Raw genomic sequence first — 20,139 nt, 5'->3', positions numbered from 1 at the left:
TTAATGTGTACATACTGTATTCTGTCTATGTCTGCAGATTGTGCAGCACATTTAAGCATGCACACACACACACACACACACACATGCACACCCACACACATGCATATGCACACAGGCCCACACACACACTGTACTTAAACACAGTCAGCTGATTTGTCTCTAAGCCTCTGTTTAGACTCAGGCATCGACTTGTACTTTATAGCAACAGTGTTTTTGGTCTGTGTTGATGAGTGTGTTTGGTTGCTGTGACACGGTAGTAAAACAGAGATAGTAACATTATATTCCCGTGCTGGAGGTGATTAACATAGTGTCAATAGAAAGCTTTCCGATAGGGAGTGCTGCTTGCCAGTTTATTGCTAAAAGGCTAAAAGGTTATAGGGTTAAAATGAATTGGATATACCCAGTGTATTGTTCAGAAGTTTAATGACAATGCAGGCCTTTTAGATTCAAGCTTGCCAGGGGGTTTCCTAGTGTGCACAGCCCAGACAGGGAGCCTGATAGTGGGCTAAAGACGCTGGTGTCTTCCTTGTGCTAAAAATGGTTGGGCATCGTTGACCTACATTTAGTGCAGTATTTATACAGTACAGTGACTCACTCTCCTCTGGTGGCTGCAAATAGAATGAGTAAAGAATAGCCTTGTTTCCCCTCGTTAAACCACAACAACTCACCCACGTGGATACTAACACCCTAACACACACTCTGGGCATCAGGGTGTGTTTCTTCTGTGTCCACCACTGGTTACCAACCAGTACACCCAACCACTTGACCATGGTGATTCTATTATGAGGTTAATGTTCAGCACACACACCAGCTGTCTGTTTTAATTTCCTCCCAAATAGATTCCAGGTGGTCAGATTTGTGTGGGTGTTTGTGTTTCATTGCAGGAATTTAGTGGTAAATGTTTGTATTTGTTATTAGAGGCTGGGGTTAGAGGTCAGGGGTGAGGGGTCAGTGTGATGGCTGTCTGAGGAAACAGCCCCTCCACCCCCTGCAGTGTCACAGATCATACAGTGCCTGCCCTGCCAATACATGTTCCTAGTGATTATCACCATGACAACCAGCCATTTGGATGTACTCGCCCAGACACACTTTCTCTGACACGTTAACGCACACACACACACACACAGACACACACAGACTCGCTCACTAACACACAACCACACACACTCCTTCACTGTTGTCGTCTTTGAAATGCCACCTGGTCTGTTGGTGTTCTTGCCACCTGGTCTGTTGGTAAAAAAAGACGCTCACCTCCGCCCCCCCTGTTCCAAGCCTGCAGTGGTACATTCCAGTACCCCTCTGAGGTCTGTGCTTTCTGGAGCATACAGAGGAAGAAGCCTCCATTTTGGAGAGAAGGAGAAGGTAGATGTGGGAAAGAAGGGGACGGAGAGCAGAGCTGTAGAAAGTTATTTTTAGAAAAGCAATTTATATTAATCTCCTGCTTTCTGCTTTGTGTCAACTCAGGTCAACATCAGCCTTTACATTGTCTTAAAAACATGGATTACCTACAGTAGGCTACATACATATCAGTGTTTGTGGTGTCGAGGATGTATGTGTCAGTTTGCCTGTTTGCTACCGTGTCCGTCTGTATTTCAGGCTGATTTGTATAGTGTTGTATTATAGGTCTGACTGAGAAGTAGGGGGCCAAAATGTCAGTACATTTTCCAAAATTCCCAGGTTTTTCAGAAATCCCAGTTGGAAGAATCCTACAACCAGGATTTCTGGAAAACCTGGGCAATTTGAGAACGTTACCAGAATGTTGCAACTCTAAGTGCTGAGAAGTGAAAGCCCTCACTTTCCCAGCTCTCTCTCTGTCAGTTTGTTCTATTTGTTTAGGTGTGATCAGAGCCAGGTGTGGTGTGGTGGTGCAGCTCATCCCCCCCATATAAGATAGTATCATTGTGGTTCCTGCACTGACTGTAGAGGCTCCGCCATGTTCACCCACACAGAGGGAAACACATCTGCACTGGGTTGCTATGCCACCAGCAGGCTGATACAAACACAGTGTGTCAGTGTAGCGTAACAGGTGAGGATTATTGCTGTATTGGAATCAGTTGTCTCTGCCTCTTTGGTTGAGGGACACTACTGTTCTTGAGTCATTTTCAGAAAAGTTCAAAGCCAGGGTTTGACATTTTGCTTTAACCTCAACATTGCTGCAAACGTTGAGACTATTGTCTATTGAGGCAACTAAAATAGGAGATTTGAAAGCATATGACTTCCATTGGCAGATGTCTATTGTGCTCAGTGTTATTCTGCACCATGGCTGGTTGGTCACTGAGGCCAACATGTCTTCTAGTATAAACTAATTCTGAAGGAGTGGGATGGTCAGTCTCACCCCAGGAGCTGGCACCTGACTTGAGAGAAGAGATAGGAAGAGAGGAGAGAAGGGAAGGGATGGAGGAGGGAAAATCTAGATAGTGGATGAGGAGGAGTTGACTAAGAACTTCAGTTCTTTATGAACATCTATAGGCCCACATCACAGTTTAGAGGCGACTTATCCTCTTAGATGTTTATCTTTCCAGATTAATAGGAGATGCAATTAATAACAGATTTGAGACGTTTTTCCCTTTTCATAACCCACATAACAAGCCACATAACACAACCCACATAACGACATCTGAACTAATGAATGGGTACTAATAATGGGAATGTCATAATATCATTGACACTCATATCTCAAGGGCCATTTACACACACACACACACACACACACACACACACACACCTACACACACACACAGAGAGAGAGAGTGTCAAAGAGATACACAATCACAGTCCCTCTGCACTGAAATCCACATGCTAATTGAAAAACAAGTCAGCCGCCAGAGCATACAAACCTTCCTTATGCTTTCATTTCCCTAGAAACTGGTGTATGCATGCACAAACACACAGACTTACACAAATGTACACACACACACACACAAATAGCAGGGGGATGCAGACAGTCAGGTGCAGCCCTCACACACACACACACACATACACACACACACAAGCACACAGTGAAGGAAAGGTGTCTCTGTAAAGCAGAGTCTTGATCTTGACTCTGGGGTAAATTATATCATTTGTTGCCAAGGATACAGGATAAGAGAGAGTGTGAGAGAAGCAGACATGTGGAGAGAGAGAGAGTGAGAGGCAGACATGTGGTGAGAGAGTGAGAGGCAGACATGTGGTGAGAGAGAGAGAGAGAGACAGACATGTGGAGAGAGAGACAGACATGTGGAGAGAGAGTGAGAGACAGACATGTGGAGTGAGAGAAAGACATGTGGAGTGAGAGACAGAGAGAGAGAGAGAGAGAGACAGACATGTGTAGAGAGTGAGAGACACATGTGGAGAGAGAGAGTGAGAGAAGGAGTGAGGTAGACAGGAATTAGTCTTGTTGACTGGGGCTGGAATAGGAGATGTGACGAGGCGTTATGTGAGTGGCCAGAGAAAGGAAGGCAAAAATAAATTAAATCCGACTGGTTGGTCAAAGGGGGCAGGGCCATCCTCACTCTCGCTTCTCTCGCTCTTCCTCTCTGCCTTCTCTACTGAGCCATTCCTTCCCTTTCTTTGTCTGTCTACTGAGGGGAGAAACGCCAGAGAAAACAGTGTTTGTGACAGAGAGGGAGCGGGAGAGAAAGAGGGAAAGAGAGGGGGGAGAGGGGAGGACAAGAGAGGAATGACAAGATGGAAGAATGGAATGGCAATACATACCTTCTTTTCAGACAATAACCCCTTTCATGTCCTCACATCTGTGTCCTACCTGACAGTGGTTTCTCCTCCCTCTCTCCTGTGCGTGTATGTGTGTGCCGGCTAGCAGAGGTAGTGGATGCCCGTTCTGTTTAACGGGACGTCAGACTGAAGCTGAAGTGGGCTGCTGTCTCGCTCTCCCTGAGTGAGTGGCATCTTCACACAGCTGGGACCAGAGAGACTGTCTCCCCCTCTCTCTCTCTCTCTCACAGCACTCAGCAGCAAGGTAAGACTAGAATGCTCCTTCTCCTCTCTCACACACACACACACACTGGCAGGGGGTCACAGTATGAGACCGAGGTTGCCCCGGAGAGGGATATGTATTTCTCTGGTGACAGAGACACCAGTTACCGTGGAGATATAGTAAGGTTTGAGGACAGTGATTTCTCTGGTGACAGTGTCATGGATGGAGACACCAGTCTTCTTGGTGACAGACACAGATGGAGGGCTGCAGACTGAAGCGACTGACTGACTGACTGTCCCTCTCTTTGTGCTGCTGGAGATACTAAAGATGAAATGTGGAGCCACCCCCTTCCTCCACCCTCCACTCACTCAGCTATACAGTACACTTCTCCATTTGTCTTATGAAATGTCCATTCTCTCTCTCGCTGTCTCTCTCTCTCTGACTCTCCTTCTACTCCCTCTCTGTGCATTGGAAACAGAATTCCTGCATGTGTGTGTTAGAGGTCATGTGTGAGACACGGCTTGGGGTAGAATAGTAGTGGGGGAGTACAGATAGAGGTATTTGTGGAGGAAATGGAATCATTATTGATTGCTATGGTGATCTCAGGCACCAGGCAGGAAGCACTAGAGACACGCTGACCATTGCAACTCTGTATACTGTATTGTGTGTGTGATGTGGACCAGATAGAGATGAGATACACTACATGACCAAAAGTATGTGGACATCTGCTTGTCGAACATCTCATTCCAAAATCATGGGCATTAATATGGAGTTGGTCCCCTCCTGTGCTGCGAAAACAGCCTCCACTCTTCTTGGAAGGCTTTCCACTAGATGTTGGAACATTGCTGCGGGGACTTGCATCCATTCAGCCACAAGAGCATTAGTGAGGTCGCGCACTGATGTTGGGCAATTAGGCCTGGCTTGCAGTCGGTGTTCCAATTCAGCCCAAAGGTGTTCGATAGGGTTGAGGTCAGGGCTATGTGCTGGCCAGTCAAGTTCTTCCACACCAATCTCGACAAACCATTTATGTATGGATCTTGCTTTGTGCACAAATGAATTATCATACTGAAACAGGAAAGGGCCTTCCCCAAACTGTTGCTACAAAGTTGGAAGCACGGAATCGTCTAGAATGTCATTGTATGCTGTAGTGTGAAGATTTCCCTTCACTGGAACTAATGGGCCTAGCCCGAACCATGAAAAACAGCCACAGACATTATTTCTCCTCCACCATACTTTACAGTTGGCGCTATGCATTGGTGCAGGTAGCATTCTCCTGGCATCCGCAAAACCCAGGTTTGTCCATCGGACTGCCAGATGGTGAAGCGTGATTCATCACTCCAGAGAATGTGTTTCCTCTGCTCCAGAATCCAATGGCGGTGAGCTTTACACCATTCCAGCCGACGTTTGGCATTGCACATGGTGTTTTTGGTCTTGTGTAAGGCTGCTCGGCCATTGAAACCCGTTTGTGACCAACCGCCTTGATTTGGTCTTAAGTAGCAATTTGAAATTGTGTTTTTTACATTGGATAAAAGCAGAGACACAGAGCTACAAAATGGTATATCATACACTGTATTTGAGGAACAATGGGAAAGTAATTCTGCTTCGAAAATTGATAAACTTGTAACCTCACTTTTGAGAAAAGGGCCTTTGAATGTTTCAGCATCGTTTACACCCTCTTAAGCTTTAGCCCCACCCATCTCTTTAAGGGTTGATCCGAGCGTTCTGTCCTAACAACAACAGTCTAACAACAAAGCTAACATTGGCTAGCTTGCTAGCTACTTCCAGATACAAATGAGAGAACAGCTAACTGACCATTTTACTCACCCTTGCAGAGCTGGTTAGGCTGTTTTGATGTTATCCAGAGCGTTGGTGTCTTTAATTGTGCTGCTAGCAGCAATTTACTTTTTTTGCCAACGTTTACTGACACCGGCCATATTCATTGGGGGTTGAGCATTCGTAAATTCGTCAGTTATTCTGCGCACTGGCACACTCAGATGAGAGTGCTCTGAAATCGGAGTAGATAGCCAGAGCAAATTTACCAGCTACGTCGATCAACAGTTGTCGCAGTGACAATCTATTGAAATGGTTACTTGCATAGTGGAGTCTTTTGTTAAGACATGTAGCTAGCTTGCTAGGTCAACAATGAACCATAATCCCAACTCATGATGTTACTACCCTGTATTAATCTGCAGGTAGCTAACCAACCCGGTTCAATGTTAGCTAGCTAACATTAGTCTATAACTAGCAAAGCAAATGGCTTTGAGATACGAATAATAAGATCATACATGTAATGTTAGCTTGCAAACCCGCCAGCTAATGTTAGCTAGCTAGCTAACAGTATACTAACTTGAAATGAAAACGACTTTGTCATAATTAGAAATGTCTAATATCTGAAAATGTAGCTAGCTAGACTATCTTACCCTTATACATCATGGATGGATGCCTCACAAATGCCATGGTTGCCCTTAGTTTGAAGATGTAATCCAGATACAGTTGTTTTCTCAATCTCCTTAGCTATCATACTTTAATTCCACTGATTTCAAAACTTGGTCCTTCAGAAAGTGGAGAGCAACACTTATGCAGTTCTACTATGCAATACTTTAAAAAAAAGCAGTGTTAGACAGGATTACCTACACATACTGACCAGCTCAAATAGACAGAAGTGTGTTATATTGCAGACCAATCTGAACTCATCTCTCGGCATGTCCAGCCCATTCATTATCTCAGCAAAATCATGGCTAGCGGGAAGATTGCTGTCTTTTTCTGTGGCTAATCCAACTAGGCTCGTAATTTAACAATTTTATTCGTATTTACAGATGGCATACAAGTCTGTTATTAAGGCACATGAAAGTTCACATGTTCCAGAAGGCATTTCTGCCAAAAAACGCATTTTGGTTAAAAAGAAAGTGAAGTAGTGACTCGCAACATACGCCTAGTTTCCTGAAACGAGTCACATTTCATGACGCTCCGGACGAACAGTTGTTGTGCTGGCACTGTACTCCGTAGTGAGTGTTGCAACCAAGGACAGACTAATTTTACACGCTACGCACTTCAGCGCTGGGCGGTCCCATTCTGTGAGCTTGTGTGGCCTACCATTTCGCGGCTGAGCCGTTGTTGCTTCTAGACATTTCCACTTCACAATAACAGCACTTACAGTTGACTGGGGTAGCTTTAGCAGGGCAGACATTTGACGGACTGACTTGTTGGAAAGGTGGCATCCTATGACAGTGCCATGTTGAAAGTCACTGAGCTCTTTTGTAAGGCCATTCTACTGTCAATGTTTGTCTATGGAGATTGCATGGCTGTGTGCTCGATTTTATTCACCTGTTAGCAACAGGTGTGGCTGAAATAGTCTAATCCACTAATTTGAAGGGATGTCCACATACTTTTGTATATACAGTGTATGAGCGGTCTATCTATCATGTATTTTGTATAAACAATACATTCTTTATTATTCTAAGTGTGTGTGTGTGTGTGTGTGTGCATTTGTTTGTGTGCATAATGTTTCTGTGAGGGACAATGCACAGTGCTGCATACTGGTATCTGTGTGAGAGAGGGTTAGTGTATGTGTGTATACAGTGTTTGCTGTATATTGACAGCTACAGTAGATGAGTAAGCAAAGTCTATTCTCTGCCTGTGGACACAAGGAGGATGTAAAAACAGCTATTTTTCCCCTACACCCTCTCACCCCCTGAATTAGAGAGATTTCCTGTGTGCTGACATACTATAATCTCTCTGCGGTCTCACACACACACACACACACACGTGCACACACACATACATACACGTGCACACACACATACATACACGTGCATGCACACACACTCCATAGACAAACATTGGGGCAGCAGGTAGCCAAGTGGTTAGAGCGTTGGGCCAGTAACCAAAAGGTTGCTGGATTGAATCCCCGAGCTGACAAGGTAAAAATATGTCGTTCTGCCCATGAACAAGGCAGTTAACCCGCTGTTCCCCGGTAGGCCGTCATTGTAAATAAGAATTTGTTCTCAACTGACTTGCCTAGTTAAATAAAGGTTAAAAAAACAATTTAATACATAAAAAAAACACACACAGGGCTGATATCATGTTACCCCTCTCACCTGTCCTCCTTTTGTTGTCCTAATTCATTAATGGCACAAGCCTGGAGGCAGACATGTACCTGTAGACTCACTAGATCTGACATACATTATGGTGAAGAATGCATCCATGGAGCATAGATCTCTAGAAGTGCTAGATTATTGGATATGTAACTTGGAAGAACACTATAGAATCAAGATATTATAATGCATAGTTGCAGCCCTCACAAACACTCTTACCATATATTTGATAACTTTGTCTCATAAAATGTTCTGAGTTCTTGTTCTACCTAAAGTCTATATCGCTTTGGGCAATTCCACGGTAACGGAATTACACTTTGACTCAGATCTTTCACTTTAAAATGTATGTCAAACAAAAACCATTGATTTCAGAGTTTAACAAACCATACAACTCTATGCACAAGGACTACTTTGAGCAGCCCCCCCCCCCCCCCCCCTCGTCCATCCATAACCCCTGCTTGAAAGAGCGATTGTCCATTCATCAGAATGAAGTGCACAGAAGTTGGGGGAGGGGTGTGGCTGATTGAGTGGCCACACAAGTGAAGGAGCAGTAAGGAAGGAAGGAAGGAAGGAAGGAAGGAAGGAAGGAAGGAAGGAAGGAAGGAAGGAAGGAAGGAAGGAAGGAAGGAAGGAAGGAAGGAAGGAAGGAAGGAAGGAAGGAAGGAAGGAAGGAAGGAAGGAAGGAAGGAAGGAAGGAAGGAAGGAATTAGTGTTTCTGGCTGCTTTACACAATGAGTACAATGTGTGTTTACTCTGATTCACTAAGTCACAGGCCAGTTCCCTGGGTCGGAATGTTTGGGTTTTACTGATAATAAGGCAGCATGTTTACCTCAATTTGACTTGACTCCAAACACGCATTCGCAAACACACACACACGCATGCAAGCATACACACACACTCGCACACACAATTGTATTAATTGAGCAGATCCTATGGATGGGCAGCGCTTTAAGTTATTTATTCAGTGTATAAGAAAAGTAGTGAAACCATAACAGGCAAAACTGGCGTTTCAGTTTAGCATCATAGTATCTAGGGATAAGAGAAAAGGATGAGGATTAAGAGAGAGAAAGGAGAGACTCATTCAAAGGTAGGTCAGACATGGGCATGGCCACACACAGCTGACTGGCCTTGTTTTCCCTTGTCACTGCAACTACTGTACCAAACATCTGAATGGAATGGAGCTGATTTGCAAACCCCAATTTAGTCAGGGAGATAATTTAGGACATGTAATAACTTGCAATGTACAGCTGTCCATATGGAACATATAAGAGACATTCCTTATGTGCATGTGTGTTTGCATTGTGCTTTAGTATAGAGTAGTATTATCATTATTATAAACATCATAACATCATAGAGCTTCAATGCCATACAACACTCCTTGCGTGGCCTCCAACTGCTCTTAAATGCAAGTAAAATTAAATGCATGCTCTTCAACCGATCGCTGCCCGCACCCGCCCGCCGGTCTAGCATCACTACTCTGGACGGTTCTGACTTAGAATATGTGGACAACTACAAATACCTAGGTGTTTGGTTAGACTGTAAACTCTCCTTCCAGACTCACATTAAGCATCTCCAATCCAAAATTAAATCTATAAACATACCCTCATAAAACTGACCATCCTACTGATCCTTGACTTCGGCGATGTCATTTACAAAGAAGCCTCCAACACTCTACTCAGCAAATCGGATGTAGTCTATCACAGTGCCATCCGTTTTGTCACCAAAGCCCCATTTACCACCCACCACTGCGATCTGTATGCTCTCGTTGGCTGGCCCTCGCTACATATTCGTCGCCAGACCCACTGACTCCAGGTCATCTATAAGTCTTTGCTAAGTAAATCCCGCCTTATCTCAGCTCACTGGTCACCATAGCAGCACCCACCCGTAGCACGTGCTCCAGCAGGTATATTTCACTGGTCACCCCCAAAGCCAACTTCTCCTTTGGTCGCATTTCCTTCCAGTCCTCTGCTGCCAATGACTGGAACAAATAGCAAAAATCACTGAAGCTGAATATCTATATCTCCCTCTCTAACTTTAAGCATCAGCTGTCAGAGCAGCTTACCGATCATTGCACCTGTACATAGCCCATCTGTAAATAGCCCACCCAAATACCTCATCCCCATATTGTTATTCATTTATTTTGCTCCTTTGTACCCCAGTATCTCTCTTTGCATTCATCTTCTGCACATCTATCACTCCAGTGTTTAATTGCAAAATTGTAATTATTTCACCACTATGGTCTATTTATTGCCTTAACTCCATAATCTTACTAGATTTGCACACACTGTATATAGACTTTTCTATTGTGTTATTGACTGTACGTTTGTTTATTCCATGTGTAACTCTGTTTCTGTTGCACTGCTTTGCTCTATCTTGGCCAGGTCGCAGTTGTAAATGAGAACTTGTTCTCAACTGGCCTACCTGGTTAAATAAAGGTGAAATAAAAATAAGATTAAAAAAATGGGAAAGTCATTTTCACTGTCAGATAAAGTACATTCATACACACACATTCTCCATTTCTGTTGCTGTCTCACACATGCATATTCCATCTATAAATTGAAAATCAGCTCTGCCTCCTTTTCTCTCTCCCTCCCTGCTATCTCTGTGGCCCTCTTTATGTCCAGACTAGAATGGTTGGAGACTAAAGCGGTTGCTATGATCCGTCCTCTTAAGAGAACCAGGCAGGCAGGCCTTTATCAGTGGCTGGCCACAGGCTGCAGTTGCTGCTGGGAGTTGGTGATCAGAGAGGGGCTGTTTGCAGGGTGCAGGTCTGGTTGACTGGTGATAAACTGCCTGCCTGCTCACCCCAAACAAACTACTGTTCCAGCAGATTAGGAGGCAGACACGGAGAGAAAGTGAAACAGAAAAGGAGAGAGGAGAGGATAGTGTTGTGTGTGTGTAGCTGCAACTAATTTCTTTGTTGTTATTAAAGTAAAGCTGATCTTGGACCAGTGCCTAAAGGTAAGTAGGCGTGTGGACGATAGCAGTTATAATGTGAACCATTGTAGGGATTTGTAGTGCAGTGTTGGAGGTGCATTAACATGTACAGTGGTGTAAGTAAATTACTTAAGTATATTTTTGGGCTATCTGTACTTTACATTATGTAAGCGGACCAAGTACCTTGAGGTTGCTCTAAAGCGGAAAGGTGGAATAAACGAGTCAGGTACAGGTAATTGTTCATGAATTAATTCTTAATTGAACAAAGTTCTCTATTGAGGTATTTATTTCTTCTTAAACACTACAACACAATCAAGGATTATCTCCCAAGGAAAACACAAATCTTCTTTACAAGAATAAGGAACATAAGGAGAGTATCTTTAAACTATAACACAAATCATGGGTGTGTCACCGCCTTAACGATCCGTCCGTGAAGAGGTCCCTTCGGGTGGTGGTCCGGATCGAGGTAGTTTGTCCCCTTCATCTCCCTTCTGAAAGGTACGTCCTCTCCCTTGGAGAAGCAAACACTCTTTTCTTTCTCCCCCCTCTGCCAGTTCTCTCCTCTCTCTTGTAGGGGGAAGAGAATAGCTCATTAGTACCATGAGCTGTGCTTAATTGCCTCTGATCACCTTGACTCACATGCCGGGCTGGGCAACTGTCAGTGGGTGCAGCCTGCCCTCTGGTGGTCCTTCCACATACCTCCCCCCTCAGGACCGGACTGGAGGGTCGGGCACCAGACGCACCATCTTGGTCGCGCGTCTGCATTCCCATCTGGCTATTCTGTTGTTATTGTTTCTCTTGCTGGCCATCCACGCGAGGGGATCATGGTCAGTAACGAGGGCAAACCTACACCCGAGTAGGTAGTACCGGAGATAATCGAGGGCTCACTTAATGGCTAGGCCTCTTTCTCTACGGTAGCATATCTCTGTTCCTGATCACTGAGCTTCCAACTTGTAAAGAGATAGGCCTCTCTGCTTCACCTTCACCCTGAGCTAAGACGGCGCCGAGCCCCGTATCTGAGGCGTCTACTTGCACAATGAACTCTTGGGAGAAGTCAGGAGCATGCCGGACGGGATCAGAGCACAGGCTATCTTTTAGCAACTGGAAGACGTCTTCCGTCTCGTCCTTTCACACTAACCGGTTTGGCAAGTTTTTCTTGGTGAGGTTTGTGAGGGGGTTGGCAATGGTTGCATATCTTGGGATGAAACGGCGATAATATCCCGTTATCCCCAAGAATGCCCAGACGTCCCGCTTTGTCTGGGGCAGAGGTAAGTCCCGAATGGCCTGTGGGCATATTTTTCAGTTCCCCACAGTGTATCCCAGGTATTCTGCTTCAGACAGACCCAAGCAGTGTTTTTTTGGGATTGGCAGTCAGCCCTGTACCCTCCAGGCTCACGAGCACTGCCCGTAGTCGCAGGAGGTGGCTATCCCAGTCCTCGCTGTGGATGACCACATCGTCTATGTACGCCGCCACGCACTATTGATGGGGTTGTAGAATGGCATCCATAAGGCGTTGGAAAGTTGCTGCAGCCCCATGCAGTCCGAAGGGCATCTTCATACTGAAAAAGCTCCTCCGGTGTGGCGAAGGCAGTCTTTGGACTGTCCTTGGGAGCCACCGGCACTTGCCAATAGCCCTTCATCAAATCCAGGATGGTGATGAACTTGGCTTTCCTAAGCGCTCCAGGAGTTTATGCACGTGGGGCATGGGATACTTGTCGAACGTAGAGATGGCGTTGTGTCTGTATTTCTTCCTCTGCTCCAGAGGACGAGGCCGAGGCTAGGTTTCCTTGTAGGCTTGGATTGGTTTTGCATCTCAGGCTAGGCATCTCAGGCATGCATTGGTTTTGTTCTTTCTCTGCATTCCTGCCCCCCTGTGATAGGAAGACCTGGTCCCCTTTGTCCGGTGCGTAACGTCACCTGCCGAAGCTCCTTATATAGGGGACAGTCTCTCCCGGTCAATAATGGAACCTTCAGCTGGGGTACTTTCGCCCTGACTGTACACCTTCCTTTCGGGGTGAGAATGGACAGACTCAGGGTGGGGTAATAGTGGGTGTCTCCATGGATACAGGAGACGGCTACTTTGTCTGGCAGCAGTGTTGCTATGGTCACCTGCTCCTCCACTAAAGTAACCATACTTCCCGAGTCGAGAATGGCTACCACGTCTCGTCCTTCTATTCAAGCCGGAATCTCCGGGGCTGGGGCTATTTCTGCTAACCAAGAGGGGTAATCCTGCCGTCTCGGACCAGGATGCGCCGGGACGGCCAGCGCTGACTCGGTGGCCATGGACTTCTCCTTTCTTGGACATTGTCAGGCGTAATGGTCCGGACACTGGCATTTATAGCACCGACCCTGTTGTGTGATTTCTCCCTCTTCCGGAGTGGGTTCGATCATTTTGGTGGCGGACGTGCCGGGATTAGTCAGGGAACGGGCTTGTCAGAGTCCTTCCGGTCCTCTTTGTCCCCTTTTAACAACTCCCATGTTGACGGCTGAAGACGGGTTAGCTTGGTCCTTCCACAATCACTATTTATATTTTTGACTACTTTTACTTCCCTACATTCCTAAAGAAAATTATGTACTTTTTACTCCATGCATTTTCCCTGACATGCAAAAGTACTCGGTACATTTTGAATGCTCGTTACATTTTTTTATGCTTTTCATGCACCTATCAAGACAACACCCCTGGTCATTCCTACTGCCTCTGATCTGGCAGACTCAATAAAAACAAATTATTTGTTTGTAAATTATGCGTATTGGAGTTTGCCGCTGGCTATCCGTAAATTAAAAACACAAGAAAATCGTACCGTCTGATTTGCTTTGGGCTGAGATCCCGCTAATGGGATCGATATGACAACAGCCAGTGAAAGTTCAGGGCGCCAAATTCAAAACAACAGAAATCCCATAATTAAAATTCCTCAAAGATACAAGTATTTTACATCATTTTAAAGATACACTTCTTGTTAATCCCACCACAGTGTCCGATTTCAAAAAGGCTTTACGACGAAAGCAAACCAAACAATTATGTTAGGTCAGAGCCAAGTCACAGAAAAACACAGCCATTTTTCCAGCCAAAGAGAGGAGTCACAAAAAGCAGAAATAGAGATAAAAGTAATCACTACCTTTGATGATCTTCATCAGATGACACTCATAGGACTTCATGTTACACAATACATGTATGTTTTCTTCGATAAAGTTCATATTTCTATAAAAAAATCTTGGTATACATTGGCGTGTTACGTTCAGTAGTTACAAAACATCCAGTGATTTTTTCAGAGAGCCACATCAATTTACATAAATACTCATAATAAACATTGATTTAAGATACAATTACTATGCACGGAATTATAGATACACTTCTCCTAAATGCAACCGCTGTGTCAGATTTCAAAAAAGCTTTACTGAAAAAGCACACCATCCTATAATCTGAGTACAGCGCTCAGAGACCAAAACAACCCAAACAGATATCCCCCATGTTGTGTAGTCAACATAAGTCAGAAATAGCATTATAAATATTAACTTACCTTTGATTATCTTCATCAGAATGCACTCCCAGGAATCCCAGTGCCACAATAAATGTTTGTTTTGTTCGATAATGTCCATAATTGATGTCCAAATACCTCCTTTTTGTTTGCGTGTTTAGCCCGGTAATCCAAATTCATGATGCGCGATCACTAGGTCCAGACGAAAAGTAAAAAAGTACATTTACAGTCCATAGAAACATGTCAAACGAAGTATAGAATCAATGTTTTTAGGATGTTTTTAACATAAATCTTCAATAATGTTCCAACCTGAGAATTCCTTTGGAACTCAAGCTAACCCTCACGTGAACACGCGTGGCCAGCTCGTGGCTCTCTGGCAGACCTCTGACTCATTCCCCTCTCATTCGCCCCCACTTCACAGTAGAAGCATAAAACAAGGTTCTAAAGACTGTTGACATCTAGTGGAAGCCTTAGGAAGTGCAATTTGACCCCATAGCCACTGTGCATTCGATAGGGAATAAGTTGAAAAACTACAAACCTCAGATTTCCCACTTCCTGGTTGGATATTTTCTCAGGTTTTTTCCTGCCATATGAATTCTGTTATACTCACAGACATCATCCAAACATTTTAAAAACTTCGGAGTGTTTTCTATCCAAATCTACTAATAATATGCATATATTAGCAACTGGGCCTGAGTAGCAGACAGTTTACTCTGGGCACCTTATTCATCTAAACTACTGTCGTGTCTTTGGCTATGCCGGATTAAGTGATATGACATGCTATTCTATAAAATAATTTATCCGTAATTAAGATTACCTGATTGAGCTAATCATGTGAATGTAATTAACTAGAGAGTCGGGGCACCACAAAATAATATTTATAGAGCTGTTATCTTCCGAATAAACTCTTAAAGATTTAGTAATATTTTACATCAATAGCAGTCAATATTAATCGTCACCTTAATTCAGTCTCATCTGAAAGTTGTAAATTCTTGCTTATCTTCACGAACCCTGGCTAACAAGTTGAATCAGCAATACAAAATTGGGTTTAATTATTTATTTATTAAATACCTAACCAATCACACAGAATTACACATACACATAATTAATCATAACTTGATTACAAATTACGTCATAAAGGAAAATGTCCCTAGTGGGCGGAACAGATATGACAGCTTGTTACACAAAAGAAAAGGGTCTGGGTTTGAAGGAAGAAGTTGTGCTATCGTAAATACAGTATCTTAAGCATTCTAAATTACCGCCCATTTGGAAAGGAAAATGCAATAAATATTTACTCTGAGCTGCGCTTCGGTAGGTTGATGGTAGATGGAAGGCCGTGTTGCCAAACCGAGTCCTTTGTCCTTTGAAGAATGTCTCTGGTGGTCAATTGGATACGTTGTAGTAACGTCGTTGTGTGATAGACAGGACACTCTGTCTGTTCCTTCCTAACCCTCGTTTGCAGCTGCTGTTGCTAACTCAATGGCTAGGAGGTATCACTTCTGTAGTGAATAAGAGTTCAAAGTTCATACCATTCACAACCAAAGCTCACGCTGATGTTGGCTTCGTTCTGTAGTTATTATCTGAACCATTCTGACATCGGACCGTCGTCCTCACATCCTCGAAACAGGAGGTTATATTGTCGTCAAGGCTTTCTATAGGAAGGGAGAGGAGGGCGTGTTTGAAAAGTTTTATAACCCATGTCCCTTCACAGGGACGGGACACTGATTAAGCAGAGCCCTAACCTTGAAAACCCAAATCTCTCATTTGGAAGCTAAAATTACATTTCCTCTCTTCACCAATAATTCTATATTCAAACATTTAACTTGAACAACAATTCCATGTGAATCCGATAACTCTGATGTGTAGACTTTCCACTGTAGAGTTTGTCATCTTATCATTGAGGAGAATGTCTCAGATGACAACCGAACTGAAATCATATTCATTAAGTACCACCGCATATGTTCAATTGGTCGGTTTACCAGAATATAGTTCATTTCCCCCCACCTTCTGATGTTCCCAGAATCTCTATGTTAACCAAGGGGTTTGCAAATGTAACATCAGTAGGGTAGAGAGAGGAAAAAGGGGGGAAGAGGTATTTATGACTGTCGTAAACCTACCCCCAGGCCAAGGTCATGACACTACTCAATATTGCCCCCAGCCATAACAAGTTAATAAGGAATTTGAAGTGATTTATACTTTTACTTTTGATTCTTAAGTATATTTAAAACCAAATACATTTAGACTTTTACTCATTTAGTATTTTATAGGGTTGCTTTCACTTTTTTTAATTAAAGTATCTTTACTTTTACTCAAGTATGACAATTGTGTGCTTTTCCCACCACTGACAGTGTAGAGCCCTCTAACTCAACTCTGGCCCTCTAAGCCAGTTCCACTGAATTTTTCCATTGTTCCCCTCTAATCAGGGACTGCTTTAGACCTGGGACACCAGGTGTATGCAATTAAATATTAGGTAGAACAGAAAAACAGCAGGCTCTGGATGTCGTAGGGTAAGAGTTGAGTACCCCTGGTGTAGAGACTCTGTACAGAGACTGATTGTCAAGCATGATGTGGCTCGTGATTGATTTATACATGTTGTTTTTGTGGTTTAGCAACTGAACAGTCTGTCACCCTTTCTCTCTCTCTCTAGGTTGTGAATTAAAGTTAGTATAAGAAAGACAGACGGGTTGTGTAACCCTCAGTTTTATAGTGGAGGGCTTTCCAGACACAGACCAAGTGTGGGGAGTATTTCTACCTCTGTGTACAGTACATTTTATTCATTTAGCAGACAGTCTTATCCAGAGCGTCTACAGTTAGTATATTCATCTTAAGATGGCTAGGTGAGACAACCACATACCACATATCACAGCTAGTAAGTACATTTTTTCTCAATAAAGTTAGTGCTAGCAGGAAAAAACAATTGTAAGTTTTTGTTTATTTTAGTTGTTTTTTTTTACTGTTTGTGTCCATGTCAATCATTCGTCTTGCTTGTATACTAAAGTGTGTGTTCATGTATGTTTGCTCATGTTCTGTCTTAACTCATTGTTATGTAGATTCGTTGCTGTGTTTATAGATACATTATTTCCAATTATTAACTTCTGAAAATCTGTTCCCTGAAGTTCCTAAAGCAGTTGTGCAAGTGTATATTATGTATGCATGGTGTGTGTTAAGTGTGTGCTTGTCCTTTCCCAAGCTGGATGTATCACCCAGCAGAGCAGTATTCTGGCCGTAACACCAGGGACTCCTACCCTGCTGGAGGACCTTCCAGAGGAACATGGGCCCTCGTCAACAGTCGCCCCTGGGGCCCTCCAAATAGGTGAGCTCTCTTCTTGCACCACTGCCTACTGACCCAATCACAACCCTTCTTCTTGTTCTGTAGTCTGTGCTGAGCCAATGGTAACCCCCCTTTCTCTACTGTAGGTTCAATGGAGGAATCAACCAATCTCACCACCTAAACAAGATTTATTCAGTCAGGTGAGGGAAACATCTCAATCGTTCAGATCTTACATTGTGTGTAGAAAGTCCACAGTCACCTTAATGTAGTGATTCCTTCTTTCTCTCTGGAACATAGGGGGGGCAGGCCACCTTTCCATGCCCAGGGCAGGGGCCCTCATCAGGACCAGAGATTAGCACTACGACCCTGGGACCAGAAGGACCAGGCTTATGAGACCCATGGCTGGCACCAGGACTCCCCACGGTCATTTCACAACCATGGTCGCAACCAAGGGGGCAACCAAGCAGGACCTGAGGAACCCTTCACCAGCTGGGACTCCTACAAAAACCAGCCTACCAGGGTGAGATGGGGAGAGGGCAGCACTCTATAAATACTGTACATAACTCTTTTTATAAACTGGGCGATTCGAGCCCTGAATGCTGATTGGCTGACAGCCGTTGTATATATCAGACCATAAACCACCGGTATGATGAAACAATTATTTTTACTGCTCTAATTAGACTACCGTTCAAAGGTTTGGGGTCACTTCGAAATGTCCTTGTTTTCTATGAAAACATACATGAAATGAGTTGCAAAATGAATAGGAAATATAGTCAAGACGTTGACATGGTTATAAATAATGATTTTTAATTGAAATAATAATTGTGTCCTTCAAACTTTGCTTTCGTCAAAGAATCTTCCATTGCATCAGTTACAGCCTTGCAGACCTTCGGCATTCTAGTTGTCAATTTGTTGAGGTAATCTGAAGAGATTTCACCCCAAGCATCCTGAAGCACCTCCCACAAATTGGATTGGCTTGATGGGCACTTCTTACTTACTGTCATGACGTTGGCCTGGGCGGTAGGTTTATGACAGTCATAAATACCTCTTCACCCTTTTTTCCTCTCTCTACCCTACTGAGGTTACATTTGCAAAACCCTTGGTTAACATAGAGATTCTGGGAACATCAGCTGTCATCCAATCAATTGAACGTATGCGGTGGTACTTAATGAATATGATGTCAGTTCGGTTGTCATCTGAGACGTTCTCATCAATGATAAGATGACAAACTCTACAGTGGAAAGTCTACACATCAGAGTTATCGGATTCACATGGAATTGTTGTTCAATTTAAATGTTTGAATATGAAATTATTCGTGATGAGATGAAATGTGATTTTAGCTTCTAAAATGTGAGATTTGGGTTTTCATAAGATAGGGCTGCTCAATCAGTGGCCCGACCCTGTGAAGGGACATGGGCAATAAAACTTTTCAAACATGCCCTCCTCTCCCTTCCTATATAAGCCCTATATAAGCCCTTGACGACAATATAACTTCCTGTTACTTCCAGTATGGTTCAGATAATAACTACAGAACGAAGCCAACATCAGCGTGAGCTTTGGTTGCGAATGGTATGAACTTTGAACTCTTATTCACTACAGAAGTGACACCTCCTAGCCGTTGAGTTAGCAACAGCAGATGCAACAAGGGTTAGGAAGGAACAGACAGAGTATCCCGTCTATCACCCAACGACGTTACTGCAACCTATCCAATTGACAACCAGAGACATTCTTCAAAGACTCGGTTTGGCAACACGGCCTTCCATCTACCACCAACCTACCGAAGCGCAGCTCAGAGTAAATATTTATTGCATTTTCCTTTTCCAAATGGGCGGTAATTTAGAATGCATAAGATACTGTATTTACGATAGCACAGCTTCTCCCTGTGTCCCTCAGTCTTCCCGCTCTTTCACTCAAACCCAGCCCTTTTCCTTTGTGTAACAAGCTGGTATATCTGTTCCGCCCGCTAGGGACGTTTTCCTTTATGACGTGATTTGTAATCAAGTTATGATTTAATTATGTGTATGTGTAATTCTGTGTGATTAGTTACGTATTTAGTAAATAAATAATTTAACCAAATGTTTGTATTGCTGATTCAACTTGTTAGCCAGGGTTCGTGCAGATAACCAAGAATTTACAACTTTCAGATGAGACTGAATTAAGATGACGATTAATATTGACTGCTATTGATGTAAAATATTACTAGGTCTTTAAGAGTTTATTCGGAAGATAACAGCTCTATAAATATTATTTTGTGGTGTCGAATCTCTAGTTAATTACATTTACAGGATTAGCTCAATCAGGCAATATAAAATATATATATATATATATGAATAGCATGTCATATCACTTAATCCGGCATAGCCAAAGACACGACATTACCATACGGTCAAGATGCTCCCACGACAGCTCAATAGGGTTGAGATCCGGTGACTGTGCTGGCCACTCCAT

General features: G+C 43.5%; 1 protein-coding gene across 9 annotated transcripts in view; it reads left to right on the top strand.

The window, feature by feature from the left end:
• Positions 1–20,139, top strand: part of LOC110509928 (uncharacterized) — a 37,737-nt gene that overhangs the window by 1,630 nt on the left and 15,968 nt on the right. The window contains exons 2-6 of one of the 9 annotated variants that reach the window (XM_036968029.2): positions 1,819–2,026; positions 3,800–3,955; positions 17,611–17,733; positions 17,838–17,891; positions 17,989–18,211. In XM_036968029.2, coding sequence (XP_036823924.2) covers positions 17,615–17,733; positions 17,838–17,891; positions 17,989–18,211 — 396 coding nt within the window. In that variant the 5' untranslated portion in view covers positions 1,819–2,026; positions 3,800–3,955; positions 17,611–17,614. Of the gene's footprint in view, positions 1–1,818; positions 2,027–3,796; positions 3,956–10,629; positions 10,969–17,610; positions 17,734–17,837; positions 17,892–17,988; positions 19,486–20,139 lie in introns of those variants that run through there. The other 8 variants (XM_090226756.1, XM_036968027.2, XM_036968028.2 and 5 more) reach the window with 8 other exon arrangements.

The sequence above is a fragment of the Oncorhynchus mykiss genome, chromosome 29, assembly GCF_057628025.1.
Source record: "Oncorhynchus mykiss isolate SJ-2025 chromosome 29, ASM5762802v1, whole genome shotgun sequence".
Taxonomy (NCBI): domain Eukaryota; kingdom Metazoa; phylum Chordata; class Actinopteri; order Salmoniformes; family Salmonidae; genus Oncorhynchus; species Oncorhynchus mykiss.
Note: the sequence above shows the minus strand (reverse complement) of the source record. Positions and strands in the feature narration are given on the sequence as shown.